The 14,344-nt window shown below is 36.5% G+C and overlaps 1 protein-coding gene across 10 annotated transcripts in view; it reads right to left on the bottom strand.

The window, feature by feature from the left end:
- Positions 1-14,344, bottom strand: part of CCDC171 (coiled-coil domain containing 171) — a 173,714-nt gene that overhangs the window by 116,034 nt on the left and 43,336 nt on the right. For all 10 annotated transcript variants that reach the window (XR_002433292.1, XR_002433293.1, XM_021380202.1 and 7 more), the window contains 2 exons: positions 12,023-12,161; positions 1,313-1,415 (listed from right to left, as the gene is read on the bottom strand). Coding sequence is in view for 8 of the 10 variants with exons in the window: in XM_021380202.1 (XP_021235877.1) it covers positions 1,313-1,415; positions 12,023-12,161 (242 nt within the window). In the remaining 2 variants the exon portion in view is untranslated. The remainder of the gene's footprint in view (positions 1-1,312; positions 1,416-12,022; positions 12,162-14,344) is intronic.

The raw sequence follows: 14,344 nt of genomic DNA, 5'->3' as shown, positions 1-14,344 counted from the left end.
CAAAGCAAATTAATATTGAAATTACCAAATCACTGGTAAGACAGAAATAAGTCATTGCCACTCTCTGCAAGGTTTACCACATGGGTGAGCAGAAAACCTATCCAGAAGACAATTACTGCTTTAGAACTACACTTTGTCAGCAGCATCCAGCTCCCTCCACAATTGCAGAATCCCTTCTGGGCACATGGAATTTTTCAAGATTGAGGAAAAGAAAGTTTTGAAGAGCTTTTCAGTCAGACATATCTTCAGTAAACCTATAGGTGTTACCTACAGGAATTACATTTGTAATTACAGAATAAATCTGTATCCAGTTTCCAAATGAAAGTTACAAATCAATGAAAACAATATATCACAAATGCCAGGCTAGGTTTTTGAGGACAAAAAGAACTCCGAGGTTTCTTTATTCAATTTTAACCGTACCGACTCCTAAAAAGATCTTTATATATATATATATATATACAAATATACACACACATCTTTCCTTAGAGGTGTTATACCATCTTTTACATCTATTGCTGCTCAACAGCGCAGAAACATGTCATCACAATTTAAATAAAATAAAATCACTTGCCCTTTAAGCAACTTTTTATCTGTTTGGGTTTTTTTTCAGTTTATTTGCTCTGGAAGCTGGAAGCTTTTCATGTTCTATATACAGAAAATTATTCTGAGATAATTTAAAATAGAAAAAGTGTACTGTTTTCACTTAAAAAGAAATTAATACCTTTCACATTAAAATACAATTTCTTAGCCACTATTTTGAATGTTAAAAGCACATTGCAGTTTGCTGAGTGAAAAACATTAACTTACAATTCATTTAATGGGAACAGAAAAATATTTGTTTTGTATTAGATAAAATGAATGCAACACATTACTAGTGCAGAACCAACAGTAAAAAGTATTGTGTTATATCATGAGTCCTGCACAACCTTTTTGAATATATGACCTTTATGTTGCTGAAGGTTGCCTCAGAATTTGGCTCAGTTCAGGCAAAACATCTGTTCCCTTTGCAGGTATACTGTAAGGACTTTTTTCTCGGTTGTATTTAGAGCACAGCAAGTGAGCCCTTTTCTGACCGATCATATACACCCCAGCATTTGTAAATCAAGCTCTGGGCTGACAACAGCAGGTCCACATTCCGTCACCCTTTCTCAGCTAGCAAGGCCACTTGACTGCTGTGAGAACTGCTCTTATCATGTCATCAAATCAAAGCATGTTGAGAAGAGGGAATGCAAGAGGCATCTGCAGAATTCCCACAATGTAGTGACTTTGGAACATTGACAGATGCATCTGTCATTTTATACCTTCAACTAACCTGCTGTCCGCTGGCCTGACATAGCAAAGCTGTCCAAGAGTAACTCCAGCTCTATCATGTTGTTTTCGTACGTCTCTGTTACAAAGACCTGGTGTTTCTTGGCCTTTAGTTGACAGAAGATTCAAACAAGAGGGGGAAAAAGAAATCCATTAAAATAGCAAACATAAGCAGTACAGATCACAATATTTTTGTTGCCACTGAAATTTAAATTCATGTTACACTTGTAACTCCTTTTCTTGAGTCAAGAGAACTAATGTCACCACAAATAATTAACAGAGTTTTATGGAACTTTGAAATGTATTTAAAATAGAAGCATAGCTCCAGGTAGTCAAAACAAAAACAAAAATGGATTGTATTTAAACCTAGTCTTAATCTTCTTCTGCTTTAAAAATATCTTAATGAATGCTAATTAACCACTGTCCAACAATGCAGGCAACGAAATCTAGTGTTATAACCTACAAGAACATCCAGAAAGACACCAAACTACTGGCAGACAGGCTAGAAATTCATTATTTGGCACTCCGTCAAATCCCAAACCTATTCTCATTGCAAATCTGTCTACTTCAGTTGTTAGTATCTTTCATGCTTGATAGTGATTCCTTCAATCTCAAAAACTCTTCCTTATGGATGGAATATGAAGCAGCAGAGGTGAACAGCTTCTAGCACAGAATTTTCTTAAAGAGAGCTGTTCATTAATTGAAGATTGTTGTTCAAACTAAGATACTGGTTTTCCATGAAGTATAACTGTACTATAGAGGAGCTTTTAATCAATACAATTTAAAGACTATCAAATCATTCATTCATTTATATCTGATTTTAAAACTTGCAGCTTTCAAAGACTGCTATTACAGATGAATCCACAATTCTAGACAAAACTAACATCCTGTTGGACAAACATCGTTTTGATTTCTCAATGAAATGCATAATTTTAGAAGATCACAGACAAAATACGATATATCTAAGGAGATTAAAAAAACAAGAGGAAATTAGATTTCAATAATTTTTCATAATTTTCTCATGACAAAGGTTAAGTTCAAAGATGTCTCACCATTCTTAATTACTATTTTTATTCCAAATTCTAACATCCACTTGAGTAATTTCTACTCCTACTTGATTACAAAAGATTATCCTCTTTGTAGTGAAAAAATCCTACTGTTTTCTATAATATCTATAAACTATTGCTTTAGTTATGCTTCGGTGCACATGCAAAGACCCCATCAATTTCTTAAGTATGGGAAGCATCCTTCCTGAGAGAACTGCTACATACTGGTAGTATATAACTGGCAGGACAAAAAAAAAAAAAAGAAAAAAAGACATGTATTTAATTCTCTGCAGTGTTCTTCACTGCTCAGTTTAAATATTTTATAAATTTGCTTTACTCTTTCAATTTTAATTATATGTACTGAATATCAACTAATATATTATTCATATGTGTATTTCACTGTTAAGTTCCCTGTAGCATTTACACGGCTTTCCTTATGTGAGAATTTGTACTACACTTCATAAAAAATTTCCAAACCACTTCTATATATTTAAAAAGTGAGGTTTTAATTCTTACTCTATAGAATTCTGTATGTAGATAGAGCTTGCATTTGCTGAAATCCAGTAAAAATAGTTTATAGGATGTGAATATATTAAATCCATTTACTCTCATGGACTGATAACATCTCAAAGACCTCACATGTTACAAATAAGATAATGTAGCAACATGATCAGAATCATAACAAAATAAATACTCTTTTTACATAAACCACCACAGCACAGACAAGGTCAAACACAGTCTTCCCAGAAAAATCCTTTCCCATGGAAAAGTCAAATGTGAGAATTCTTTTTCTATCTCTTCATCTTTTTTTTTTTCATTTGGTTTAGTTAATTTACCACAATTTATGCAGTATATTGCAGTTTATTTAGTCTTCACTGCTTCTCTGTGCTTTATTTGTTAACTGCATTCATACTCTCTATGCCAATTTCAGTCTCTCTTTTACAACAGCAATAAAGATCAAAGGGGAACTCCTAAGACTAGCCAGTTTCTCCACACTTCAGCTGCAAAGAATTTAGTATACTTCCAAAATCCCATTTTCACTCTCTTCCATTATTAGAAATGAAGAAAAATACTGTGAACTACAGTTTTGGAAATCCAGCCACTAGTTAGGAGTCCAAAAGGATCTGAACATATCGACCTAATTTCTTAAGTCTCACTGACAGGAATCTAATAAGAATGTATAGAGTCATAAAATCATGGAATAATTTAAGCTGACAGGACCTCTGGAGGTCATCTGGTCTCTCTCCCCACTCAAAGCAGGGCCGTGCTTGAAGTAAGGTTATGTTGTTCAGAGCACTGTCCAGGCAAGTTTTGAGTGTCCTCAAGGATGGAAATTCGACAACCCCTGCAGGCAATCTGTTCAAATATATCACAGTTTTATGTGATGTTGTTTTTCTGACTCCTCAAAGGTAATTAGAATTCCCCTTTCTAAAACTTCTGTTTCCTCCCATACTTGGCACTGCCCACTCCTAAAGAGAGTGGAGCTCTCTATTCTACATAAGCTTCCATGTGATAACATCCATGGTAGTAGCTGTAACTCCCTTACTTTTCCTTTCTTCAAGTGAAACAAACACAGTGCACATACAGAACTCTACTTGGAAAAAGAAAATGGAGTCCACTAGAGTATAGAAGTCAAACACATTACATCATAGCTGCTGAAAGGTATATTCCGCCAGATCCAATTCCAGGAGATGAGATTACTTCTCTCCCAGAACCTCCATCCATCATCACATTTATGTTACAGGATGTCATTCCTGTGTGAATGTTTCCTAGATTACCTCAGAAGGTAAATCAGGTGACGGTTTGTTTCCCAGTCCGCTTTAAGAAAAAGAGGTGAAAAAGCACTTGCAGTGTATGCCTTTTGCTGACTTTGCTTGACTATTTGATCATTTAGATCAACCATTCTTGAGGTTGGAGGTGAACCTTGAAAATCATCTTTTTAAAATCGAAGGCAACAGAAGACCCGTAAGGATGAACAAGGACCTCCTGACTACATTCAGACATATAAAGAAAGCATACAGGAGATGGAAGACAGGTGACAGGTGACCTGGAAGGAAGACAATGACACTGTCAAAGCATACAGGGATGAGCTTAGGAAAGCCAAAATCTACCTAGAATTGAATCCAGCAAGGACAACAGTAAAGGTACCTTCAAGTATATCACCAGTAAAAGGAAGACTAGGCAAAATGTGGGCCTGCTGCTTCAGTGGGAAAGGGGTTCAGTGATGAGGACACAGAAAAGGCCTTCTCAATACCATGTTTACCTCAGTCTTTAATAGTAAGCGTTGCCTTCATGAATCCCAGTTTCCTGAGGCCAGTGGTAAAGTCTGGACCAATAAGACTTGCCCCACTTACAAGGTTAGGAAACATTTGAACAAACTGAACACATACCCATGAGACCTGATGGGATGCTCTCACAAGAGCTGAGCTAGTGGGCCAATGTCATTGTCAAGCCACTCTAAATTCTTCAGAACACCATAGTGATCCTGAGGTTTGAAAGAAAGCAAAGGACAACAAAGAGGATGTGAGTAACTTAAGGTCAGTTGGCCTCACACTGATTCTTGAGAAAGCGACAGAATAAATAACCCTGGAAACCACTTTTGAACATATGAAGGACAAAAAGGTGATCAGGAATAGTAGAAAGAGGAAATCTCACCTAAGTAACGTGACAGCCTTTGACAATGAGCCATCTGTCTTGAAAGGAGAAGGGAGAGAGCAATTAAAGTAGTTCATCTTGACTTTCATAGTCTTTAGATGCTGCCTCCCATAACATCCTCACAGCAAAACTGAAGTATGTGATAGGTTAAGTGGAGAGTGAGGTAGATTTAGAATTGATCAAACTGTGGGACCTGGAGTGTTGTAAGCAGTAGCACAAAGCCAGTGGGGTCAGAATCCTAGCGGATGTTTAACATCTTCATTGACAACTGGGATGATGGTCAGAGAGCACTCTCAGTAAGTTTTCAGGTAGAAAACTGGAAGGATTGACTGATTCACCAGATAGGTTGTACTATCTTTCAGAAAGACCTGAAAATATTGGAGGAATGGGCCAACAGGAACTTCAGAAAGTTCAAAACCAGGAAGTGCAATGTCTTGCACCTGAGAAAGAATAAATTCACGTAGCAGCTCAAGCTGGGGAGTAACTTGTAAGAAGAGGAGCTAAAATGACATCTGGAGGACATCAAACTGACAATGAAACACCAATGTATATTTGAGGACAGAAAGTCATTGATACCCTGGACTGTGTCAACAGCAGGTTGAGGATGGTGATGTCTCACATTCTGCTCAGCACTGATAAGATGCATCTGCAGTGTTGGGTCCAGTTCTGGGCTTCTCAGTAGAAGGGAGACATGGATTTACTGGAGTATGTCTAACAAAGGGCCAAAGCTGATGAAGGGATGATAAATCTGTTATATGAGGAGAGGCTGAGAGAGCTGGGGTTATTTAGCCTAAAGAAGAGAAGGCACAGGGGAATTCTAGCAATGCTAGTAAGACCTGACAAGAGGGAGTGAAGAGGGAGCCAGACTCTTCTTTGTGGTGCTCAGTCACAGGACAAGAAGCAATGAACACAAATTAAAATACAAGAAATTTCATCTAAAAATGAGAATAAAACATTTTTTACTGCAACAATGGTCAAACTCTAGAACAGGTTGCCCAAAGACATTGTGGAGTTTCTACTCTTGGAGATATTCAAAATCCACTTGGACACAGTCCTGAGCAATCTGATTTACCTGACCCTGATCTGATCATTCAGTGGATTAGACAATCTCCAACAGTGCCTGCCAGTATTCGTGACTCCGCAATTCCGTGTAATTATTCTGAAAGGAAGGTACCCTCAGGAAGAGAAAAAAAGATAGTCTGGTTAGAGAAAATACCACTTTCACTAACATGTCTGATTTGAAGAAGCCTAATTACACTCATCAAAAACACCTTAGAATTTCAAATTCTCCAAAAATATAAAGAGTATTTCCTATTTCTCACAAACATAATTATCTGCCTCAGAAAATATTCAGATTGGAAGGCTAGAAACCAGAAATATGGTAGTAAAGTCACAATTCCAAAACCCAGAATAGATGCTGAATCGTAGTCCTTTCTCCAAGTCAGAAGGCTCTTAGTATCACAAAACATCCCTTCAGAACAAAAGTGGTTCCAGTGAAAGAACGTGTTTCACCATATATTTACATAAGCATCGATCTGAAAACACAACTGCATTTTTCAAGAGATTAAATAGAAGCCAAATATTTTTCATTACCAGGGGAAAAAAATCCAAATGCTAGTTATTCTTCTCTAAAGATAACTGCAAGCACTAAGTAGTAGGAAATCCTACTACTAATGAATTATTCCACTCACTGTCAGAATTACACTAATACTCAAGAAGCGTTTGCATTTATCTGGACAATACAGAAGTATTGCAGAAGTATTCTCATTAACTGCCAGTCATCTATCATGGTATCATTACATAACCAGCTCCACAACAGAAGCGAAGTCCCATCAATTTATTCAGTATTTTCCAAGAGACAACACTGACGTTGAATAAAGCAAATATAAACCCTACTATATGCATTTCAGAAATAGTCCCTATGATGTGATACTGCAAATGCGCACATCTTAGACTTAATACCACTTAAGAATAAACATGTAGGCAGGAGTTTGAGGTCCTTTCAAAATTAGCTTAACAAAACTCCAGATCTATCATACAGGCAACTGGGATCCTGTCCTGCAATCTCTGGACATTATTCCAAGAGCGATATTCTCAGGAGCACTGTCTGCCTTATTTCCAGATAGTTACAGGGATTTCCTGTGCAACTCTACTGCACATAGACTAATACAGTCACTTAGTGTGCTGCCCAAGTTCTATCTGTTGACACTAGAGCATGTGCCAAAAGCCAGACATATCCACACAGCCACCAAGCAGCAGCATGTCCAGCTACTCCTTGAAAAGACACTGGGTAAACCATAGAATCACAAAGGTTGGAAAAGATCTCTAAGATCATCTAGACCCTCCATCAACCTATGCCTACTAAGAGATACCACTCTGTGCCACATCTACCCTTTTCTTTAACACCTCCACAGACAGTGACTCCTCTACTTCCCTGATCAGCCCATTTCAATACTTCACCACTGTTTCTGAGAATAAATTTTTCCTAATATCCAACTTGAACCTCCACTGAAGCCACTTCAAGTCATTACCTCTCAACCCATTACTAGCTATCTGGGAAGAGAGACTGACTCCCACCTTCCTACAACCCTCTTTCAGGTAGCTGTAGAAAGCAGCTCCCTGTAGGTCTCCCCTGACCCTCCTCTTCTCCAGCTTTACAAAAGCATCAGAATGTTTACCAAGCATGACCCTAAGGGAGCCAAAGCAAGACATCAATAGAAATAGCTCCAAAAGACTGTTCCATACTAACAAAACTTGTTTTTACTCAAGTGCTAGTCTGTACTGCAGCACAGTTAAGCAATCAAGCATGACCTATAATATTAAAACAATCCCCAGTAAAAATTTTTCTCTTTTTTGCTAGTTTTCTTCATGTTATCTAGCTATTAAATACTTTACATACAATTTCTTCATTTTCTTATGTTAGCTAGAATTTTTGAAAGTCTAGAGAGGAATCTTTAAGATGTGCCTGGCCATAGGTAAATTAAATCCAATTTCTCAAGAAATACAGTTTTAATAACTTGAAATAAAAATAATCAAAAATGTTCAAGTTTAAAATGGAACTATTCTAGTTTCTTACAAAGAACTTTGCAGCAAGTTTTGGTGGGAGACATTTTTCTGGTTGTTTAAATCAGAGAAACTTTCTCAAGAATTAACAACTTTAAAAGTACTTCTTAGGCACCTGTCTTCAAACACTGGGACATCAATACAATTTATTAAATTGGTCATCTTAAATAAGGACAACAAAAGTAGAAACACTCTTGCCCTGAGTTCTGGTAAGCAAAAGAAGAATATGAAACAAGGTAATACAACCTTAAACATAAGGTAGTGTAACATGAAAAAATCACTAGCACAAAATTAACAAAGACTGCATCTCTTTGGGTGCTTGGTTTTGTTTTGGGTTTTTTGTTTCTTTTTTTTAACTTGAAACAAAAATCTCTGTTCACAGTAAATTTTCTAGATAAAATCCCATCTTTGCCATTGAGTACCAGATTCTATTCTACAGAATTTGTAGTATAATCATAATCTTCAGGGTTTTTTGTTATCTATTCAATCAGTGCTTAGAGAACTACTGTTAAAGAACAATTGCTACTGCACATGTATAAAATACATTCTCCAACACTCCTGTTCTGACTTTCAGCTTACAATAACCTACAAGGCTATTACAGACAGCCTAAATATATACACCACGATTGCATGCATGACTGAAAGAGAAAGATTTACATGCTATAAGGCAAAAAAAACCTCTGGATGTAATCTATTACATTACTTTTATGCTAATTATATAATTATTCTACTCCTGATAGTATCTATACAAGGGGGAGTAAATGAATACACAATACATCCAGATTAAAGAAGTTTACCCTAAAAAACACTATTCTTCATGACTACAAATTCCCAATATGCATTCCTGTGAATTGCCAAGTTCCTCAAATTTCAATATACATTTCACATAAAATAATGGTTCAACATCTCCCTCTTGTCTGGTACCAAGTATTAATACTCATCCACTACTAGGTGCCAGAAATGTAAATACTTCAAGTAAAATTAAAACCTATTCAAGGCACCACTTATTCTTTCAGTGGGGCAGGAATACAGCTGGGACTGTTTCAATTTAAAACCAGCTCTGAATCACAATGGCCATTCTTCCCAATTCCTGTTCTTCAAGCTAAAATTTCTAAAAACCCTAGCTGGAAATAATGACAAGCTTGAGACCAATTTCCTCAGTAAAAACATGATGGAAATCTTTAGAGCCCGCTCATGCTGAACACTCATAAGCAGTTTTGCTTGATACCAACAGATTCTACCACATTTAATCCATGCAAATATTTGGCAAACTTTTGCCACATGCTGATATTTAAAATTAAAAGCAGTGTAACTACTTTTTGTTCAGCTGAGCCATTAAAAGAAAGTTCTTTTTGATATAAAAAATTTCCAAAGAATGTATCTGATTCATGTGCAAACAAAAATGTTAAGTTGCACTATGGCAGTACAGTGAGGAACCAATATAAGATTATGAGCCTGAAGTGGAAAGTACATATTCAGGATGTCTAACAGTAGTATAAAATCCAGGAAAGTAATAAATAGATCAGGGAAACAGAAGGGGAAATGAAGAGAGAGAACACACTGGCATTTACACACAACTTTAGTATGTACCTGATAACGGTATGTGACATGCTATGTATGTATACTTAGCTTTTGCCAGAGTGTTCTGTTTTTTCATTTTGGGAAAAAAACAACAAAACAAAACAAACAAAACAAAAAAACACACACACACACACAAAAAAAAAGCTGCCCGAACTGAAAAAACAAGACCACACGCTTCCAAAAAAAATACACAGTTTCAGGAAAAATGCAAAGTCATCCAAGGTGATAAAAACCTAATCCCATAGCGTGTCTCTAATACAACTCCACAAAAATAATGATTATTTTTATTACCTGTTCAAGATAGTCTTCTGGTTTGAAATGATTCCAGTGTAACAACTAAAACAACTAGCTCTTTGCACAAGATACTTCTTCAAACTGAGACAAATTATTCTGCTTTTTATCTTTCTATAATGTAACGTTCATTTTAAAAGAATTATTTAAACACTTCAGTCATTACCAGAAACCTAGACTAGGCATAGAATTTTCTCCTGACTTTCTTGTCAGATACAGCATCATATTACTATTGGACACAAAACAAAAGCTTGTATCACAGAGACAGCTAGCATGTGTCTAAAGGTTTCTGGTACAAATATGTCATATTGAATTTGCATTTTATATGAATACATACCAATCATTACTGACACTAGTTAGGGGATTTAGTTGCTTTTCTATTTTCATATTGCTTTTGTGCCAGCAACTGTTTCTTACTATATTACTGCTTGCATGGAAGACGCTGTGATTTTCCCAAAATGAAGAAGCCTTTCTTTTTTATTTGGTTTTCAAACATAAGCTATGAATCTGTCCAAGAATTGGATATCAAAACAATGTATGGAATTACTCCAACTAAAAAGGAAGATAACCTTTTTTTGTCATCTGAAACCAGTAATTATCGATACAGCAAAATGTACAATCACTGAATAGGTGAATGCTTTGCCATTCATACACGCTAACTTTGTACTTACTGTAAAAATGGCCAACCAACGTAATTTTGAAAGAAGAGACCAAATGCACTAAAACACTGGCAAGCGCAAGGACTAACATACAAGAAATCTAAATACATGGGCACAAAACATCAGAGCAATTTTTAGTTTATCTTTATTGTATTACAGAACACAAAGGGATCATACTCTGCCAGAGGACAGAATAAGTTGTTCCTAAGTACTTAATCAGATTTTATTTATAAATGTAGGCTATAGACCTCCATGGACTAATTCTTGTCTGAACTAAAGTATATGAATTTTACAGAATTCACACACAATATTGATTCACCATCTGTGATGGAGAATCCACAACCACTGAGCAATTTTTACCACGAAAGGCAGTTACAAGCTTCTTTTCCAATTCAGTGCTATCTAATTTCCAATTTTCACTTATTTGGCTATCCACAGCTAAGGAAATTGCAATTATCTAAAGTGTACTTGTTCATCATGTTTTTGTTTACAGACTGCAAACATATCACCCTTTAAAATATCTTTATTTTTCATATCATCTGAACAGAAGATTGCAACATGTCTACAGATCCTCTGATGTGGGCCTCTACTCCTTTTCACTGATATTACAATATCTACCACCAAGGAGGAATTGACTACTTTTACCTTCCAAATTCAGCTCCAGGAGATAAAAAAAGGAGAAATTTGCAGCCCAGTATTAAAAAACAGTTTATATTTACTAAGTATAGAAATACTGAAAGTGCTACAACACAGCTGAAGATCTTCTATAGGATGGCTAAGATATTTGTTTTGTTCCTGCTGCTATGCAAAAGAGCTGGAAAATCATTATTCAATCTTAGGGTGAGCAGAGACAGAGGGTTTCTCCAGTTTGTCATGCAAAGAAAAAAAAAAGAGAAAGATTCCAGAAGATAATTCAATAAAATACATCCAAATCTCCTCTGCTTTGTCACCTTCAAACTAGTTATTTGTTAAAGTCAAATGTTTGCAGTAAAAAAACAATACATTGTGTGAAATAAATATGAGTACAATGGCAGCTAACAAGGCTTGTAGATTAAAAAGGGCATGGTAGTAAGATATAACAGTCTCTACAAGGAATCATAATCCATTTCTAAAAATTGCTTCCTTCTCTAGGAATGTAAACACAAGTTACTCTTTGCCTTATAGGCACACTTTCAAAGTAGATGTTTTCTGCAAAAAAAAAAACAAAAAAAACCCCTCAGTTAAATACAGGGAGTAACACTTAAGGTACACTTTCAAATTTGCTTCTGCAGTGTATTAGCTACACTTACGAACATTTTACAGAAAAAAGCAAAAAGTAAGACTAGAGTAACACAATGATAGAGTTCTTCCATAAATGCATTTTATGTACATAATATGTTGAAAAAAAAACGAAGAAGCATCACTGGCCTTTTGTCTTACCATTGTAAGTTTATCTTGTAATTCTCTGTGAGTTTTTTCATTATCCCGAAGTCTCTCAGACAAATCTTCAATTACCTTCTTCTTTTCCTCAATCTTCTCGTTCATTTGCTCGTTTGTGAAGATATACTCTCTTTCTAATCTGGAAAGTTTCAGCATTAAAACATTTATTCATTTATTAATCAAAAAAACTTTTGACAGCTATACTATATACTTTTAAATATAACCAACAGATGTGGCATATCTGATATTTACACATCGTAAGGCTTCTGAAGTTGCAGATTATATTTTTCAACTGAAAAAAGTTCTGTTTTCCTTTCAAGAAGAGCTTTTCACTAAGCGGTATGTTTTCCAGTTACTGATTCTTCTACTAGACGTAAATTTATTCGGTTATTTTAATATGCCCTCCAAATCATATGTAATAAACAGAATTCATTAAATTTTAATTAACACAGTAGCTCTCTTCAGAAACACCATGTCAAGTCTTACGTAATCAATCCTGTTTTCACATACAAAGCTTGCTTCTAACATTTCCACACAGTTGACTGTATTCTACTCACAATGGCATGCCTTTAGATTTTTCCACCAGTAGACTCTCCCAAAACTTCAAAGAACCTTCCAGAACTCTCTCCTGGTACCCAGGAAAACAAACATATATAAAGAGACTGGTTTGGCTAAGCAGGCAACCGATGATAGCTGCAGGACCAAACAGCATGGAGAAGTGGCAAGACAAATCCTAGGAGGAATTCAGAAAGATTGCCAGGTGCATTTGTAAGGTGTCAGAAAAGCCAAAATTCACTTCGAATTGATGTTTATAAAGTATGACAAGGACAAGAAGAGATTTTATCACTATATTGTGGTAAGAAAAAGAAACATGGGCCTGTTTCCGTACAGGTCAGGTAATTTATCAACACGCTCAGAAATCAACACGCTCAATGCCTTCCTTGCCTCAGCCTTCACCAAAAAGGTCTCCTAAGCCTCTGTGATTGAGAACAACTGCTAAAAGCAAACAAGAGATGAGTGAGGAATTGCTTGTGAGAACAGAACCCACAGAAACTGAAGATTCATCTACATTTAACGGTGCTGACAGAGCTAGACAATCACAGAGAAAGGCTTCTTGCTATCATCTCTGAAATACTGAGATCAGAGAGGTCCCCGGCAACTAGAGAAGGACAAATGTCACTCCTATAGTCAGAGAAGGACAAAAGAACAAACTATGGAACTACAGATCAGTTAGTCTCACTTGCCTCCAGAAGATCACAGAGCAAGTCCTCTTGGAACAAGTTTTTGGACTCATGAAAGACAGACAGATGACTGGGGAAAAATCATCGAGGATTTATCAAGATTAATACAACCCAGTTACCCATAACAGAACAACTGGATCTGTGGACAAAAGGAAAGCAGTGAATGACATTTAATTCAACTTTAGCAAAGCTTCTGACACTGTCACATGGCATCATTACAGGCAAATTAGGACTTCACTGTCTAGATACATGGACTAACATGCAGATTTTTAAAAAAGGCTAGATAGTAAAGTTCAGATGGTAGTGGCAGGTAACTACCGTGGGATACTCCAGAATTCTATACTAGAATCTGTTTAACATCTTTATCAATTACACAGATTAGAACAAGAGTGCAATTAATCAAGTTCACAGATTATACTGAACTGGAAGTGTCACAACACAACAAAGTTCATATGCTCAAGGGAAGAATGTACACAGACATGAGGAACACACTGACCTGAAGCTTCTGAAACACAACGCTGACAAATGCAAAGTTCAGAGTTTAGGAAGGAAGAGCCCCTTTGAAGCAATACGGCTGGTAACCAGATGGAGAGCAGCTCTACTCAAAAAGGAACTGGTAGATAGCAAGCTAGCTACAAATCACTGAAACATGGTGGGATCACTCTCAAGACTGGAGTGTTGCAGTGGATGGCTATAAGCTCTTCAGAATTGTTAGGCAAGGAAGGAAAGGCAGTGGGGTGACTTTGTATGTCACGAAGCATTTTGATGTTGTAGAGTCAGTGCTGGTAAAGATAAAGTCAAGGCCTTATGGGTAAGGATCAGGAGAAAGCCAAAAAGGCTTGATATCCTGGTGAGTGTCTGTTACAGATCACCCAACCAGGATGAAGTGGCAGATTAAGCATTCTACAAGCAGCTGGTGGAAGTCACACATTCATCAGCCCTTGTTCTCATAGGAAACTTCAGCTTACCAGGCATCTGCTGGAAATACAATATCTGCAGGGAGGAAACAGTCTAGGAGGTTCCTGAAGAGTGTGGAAGACAAGTTCCTAACACAGCTGGGAGGAGAGCCAGCCAGGTAGGG

The sequence above is a fragment of the Numida meleagris genome, chromosome Z (assembly GCF_002078875.1).
Source record: "Numida meleagris isolate 19003 breed g44 Domestic line chromosome Z, NumMel1.0, whole genome shotgun sequence".
NCBI classification, from domain to species: Eukaryota; Metazoa; Chordata; class Aves; order Galliformes; family Numididae; genus Numida; species Numida meleagris.
The sequence above is the reverse complement of the archived record's forward strand: the minus strand, read 5'-3'. Positions and strand labels throughout refer to the sequence as shown.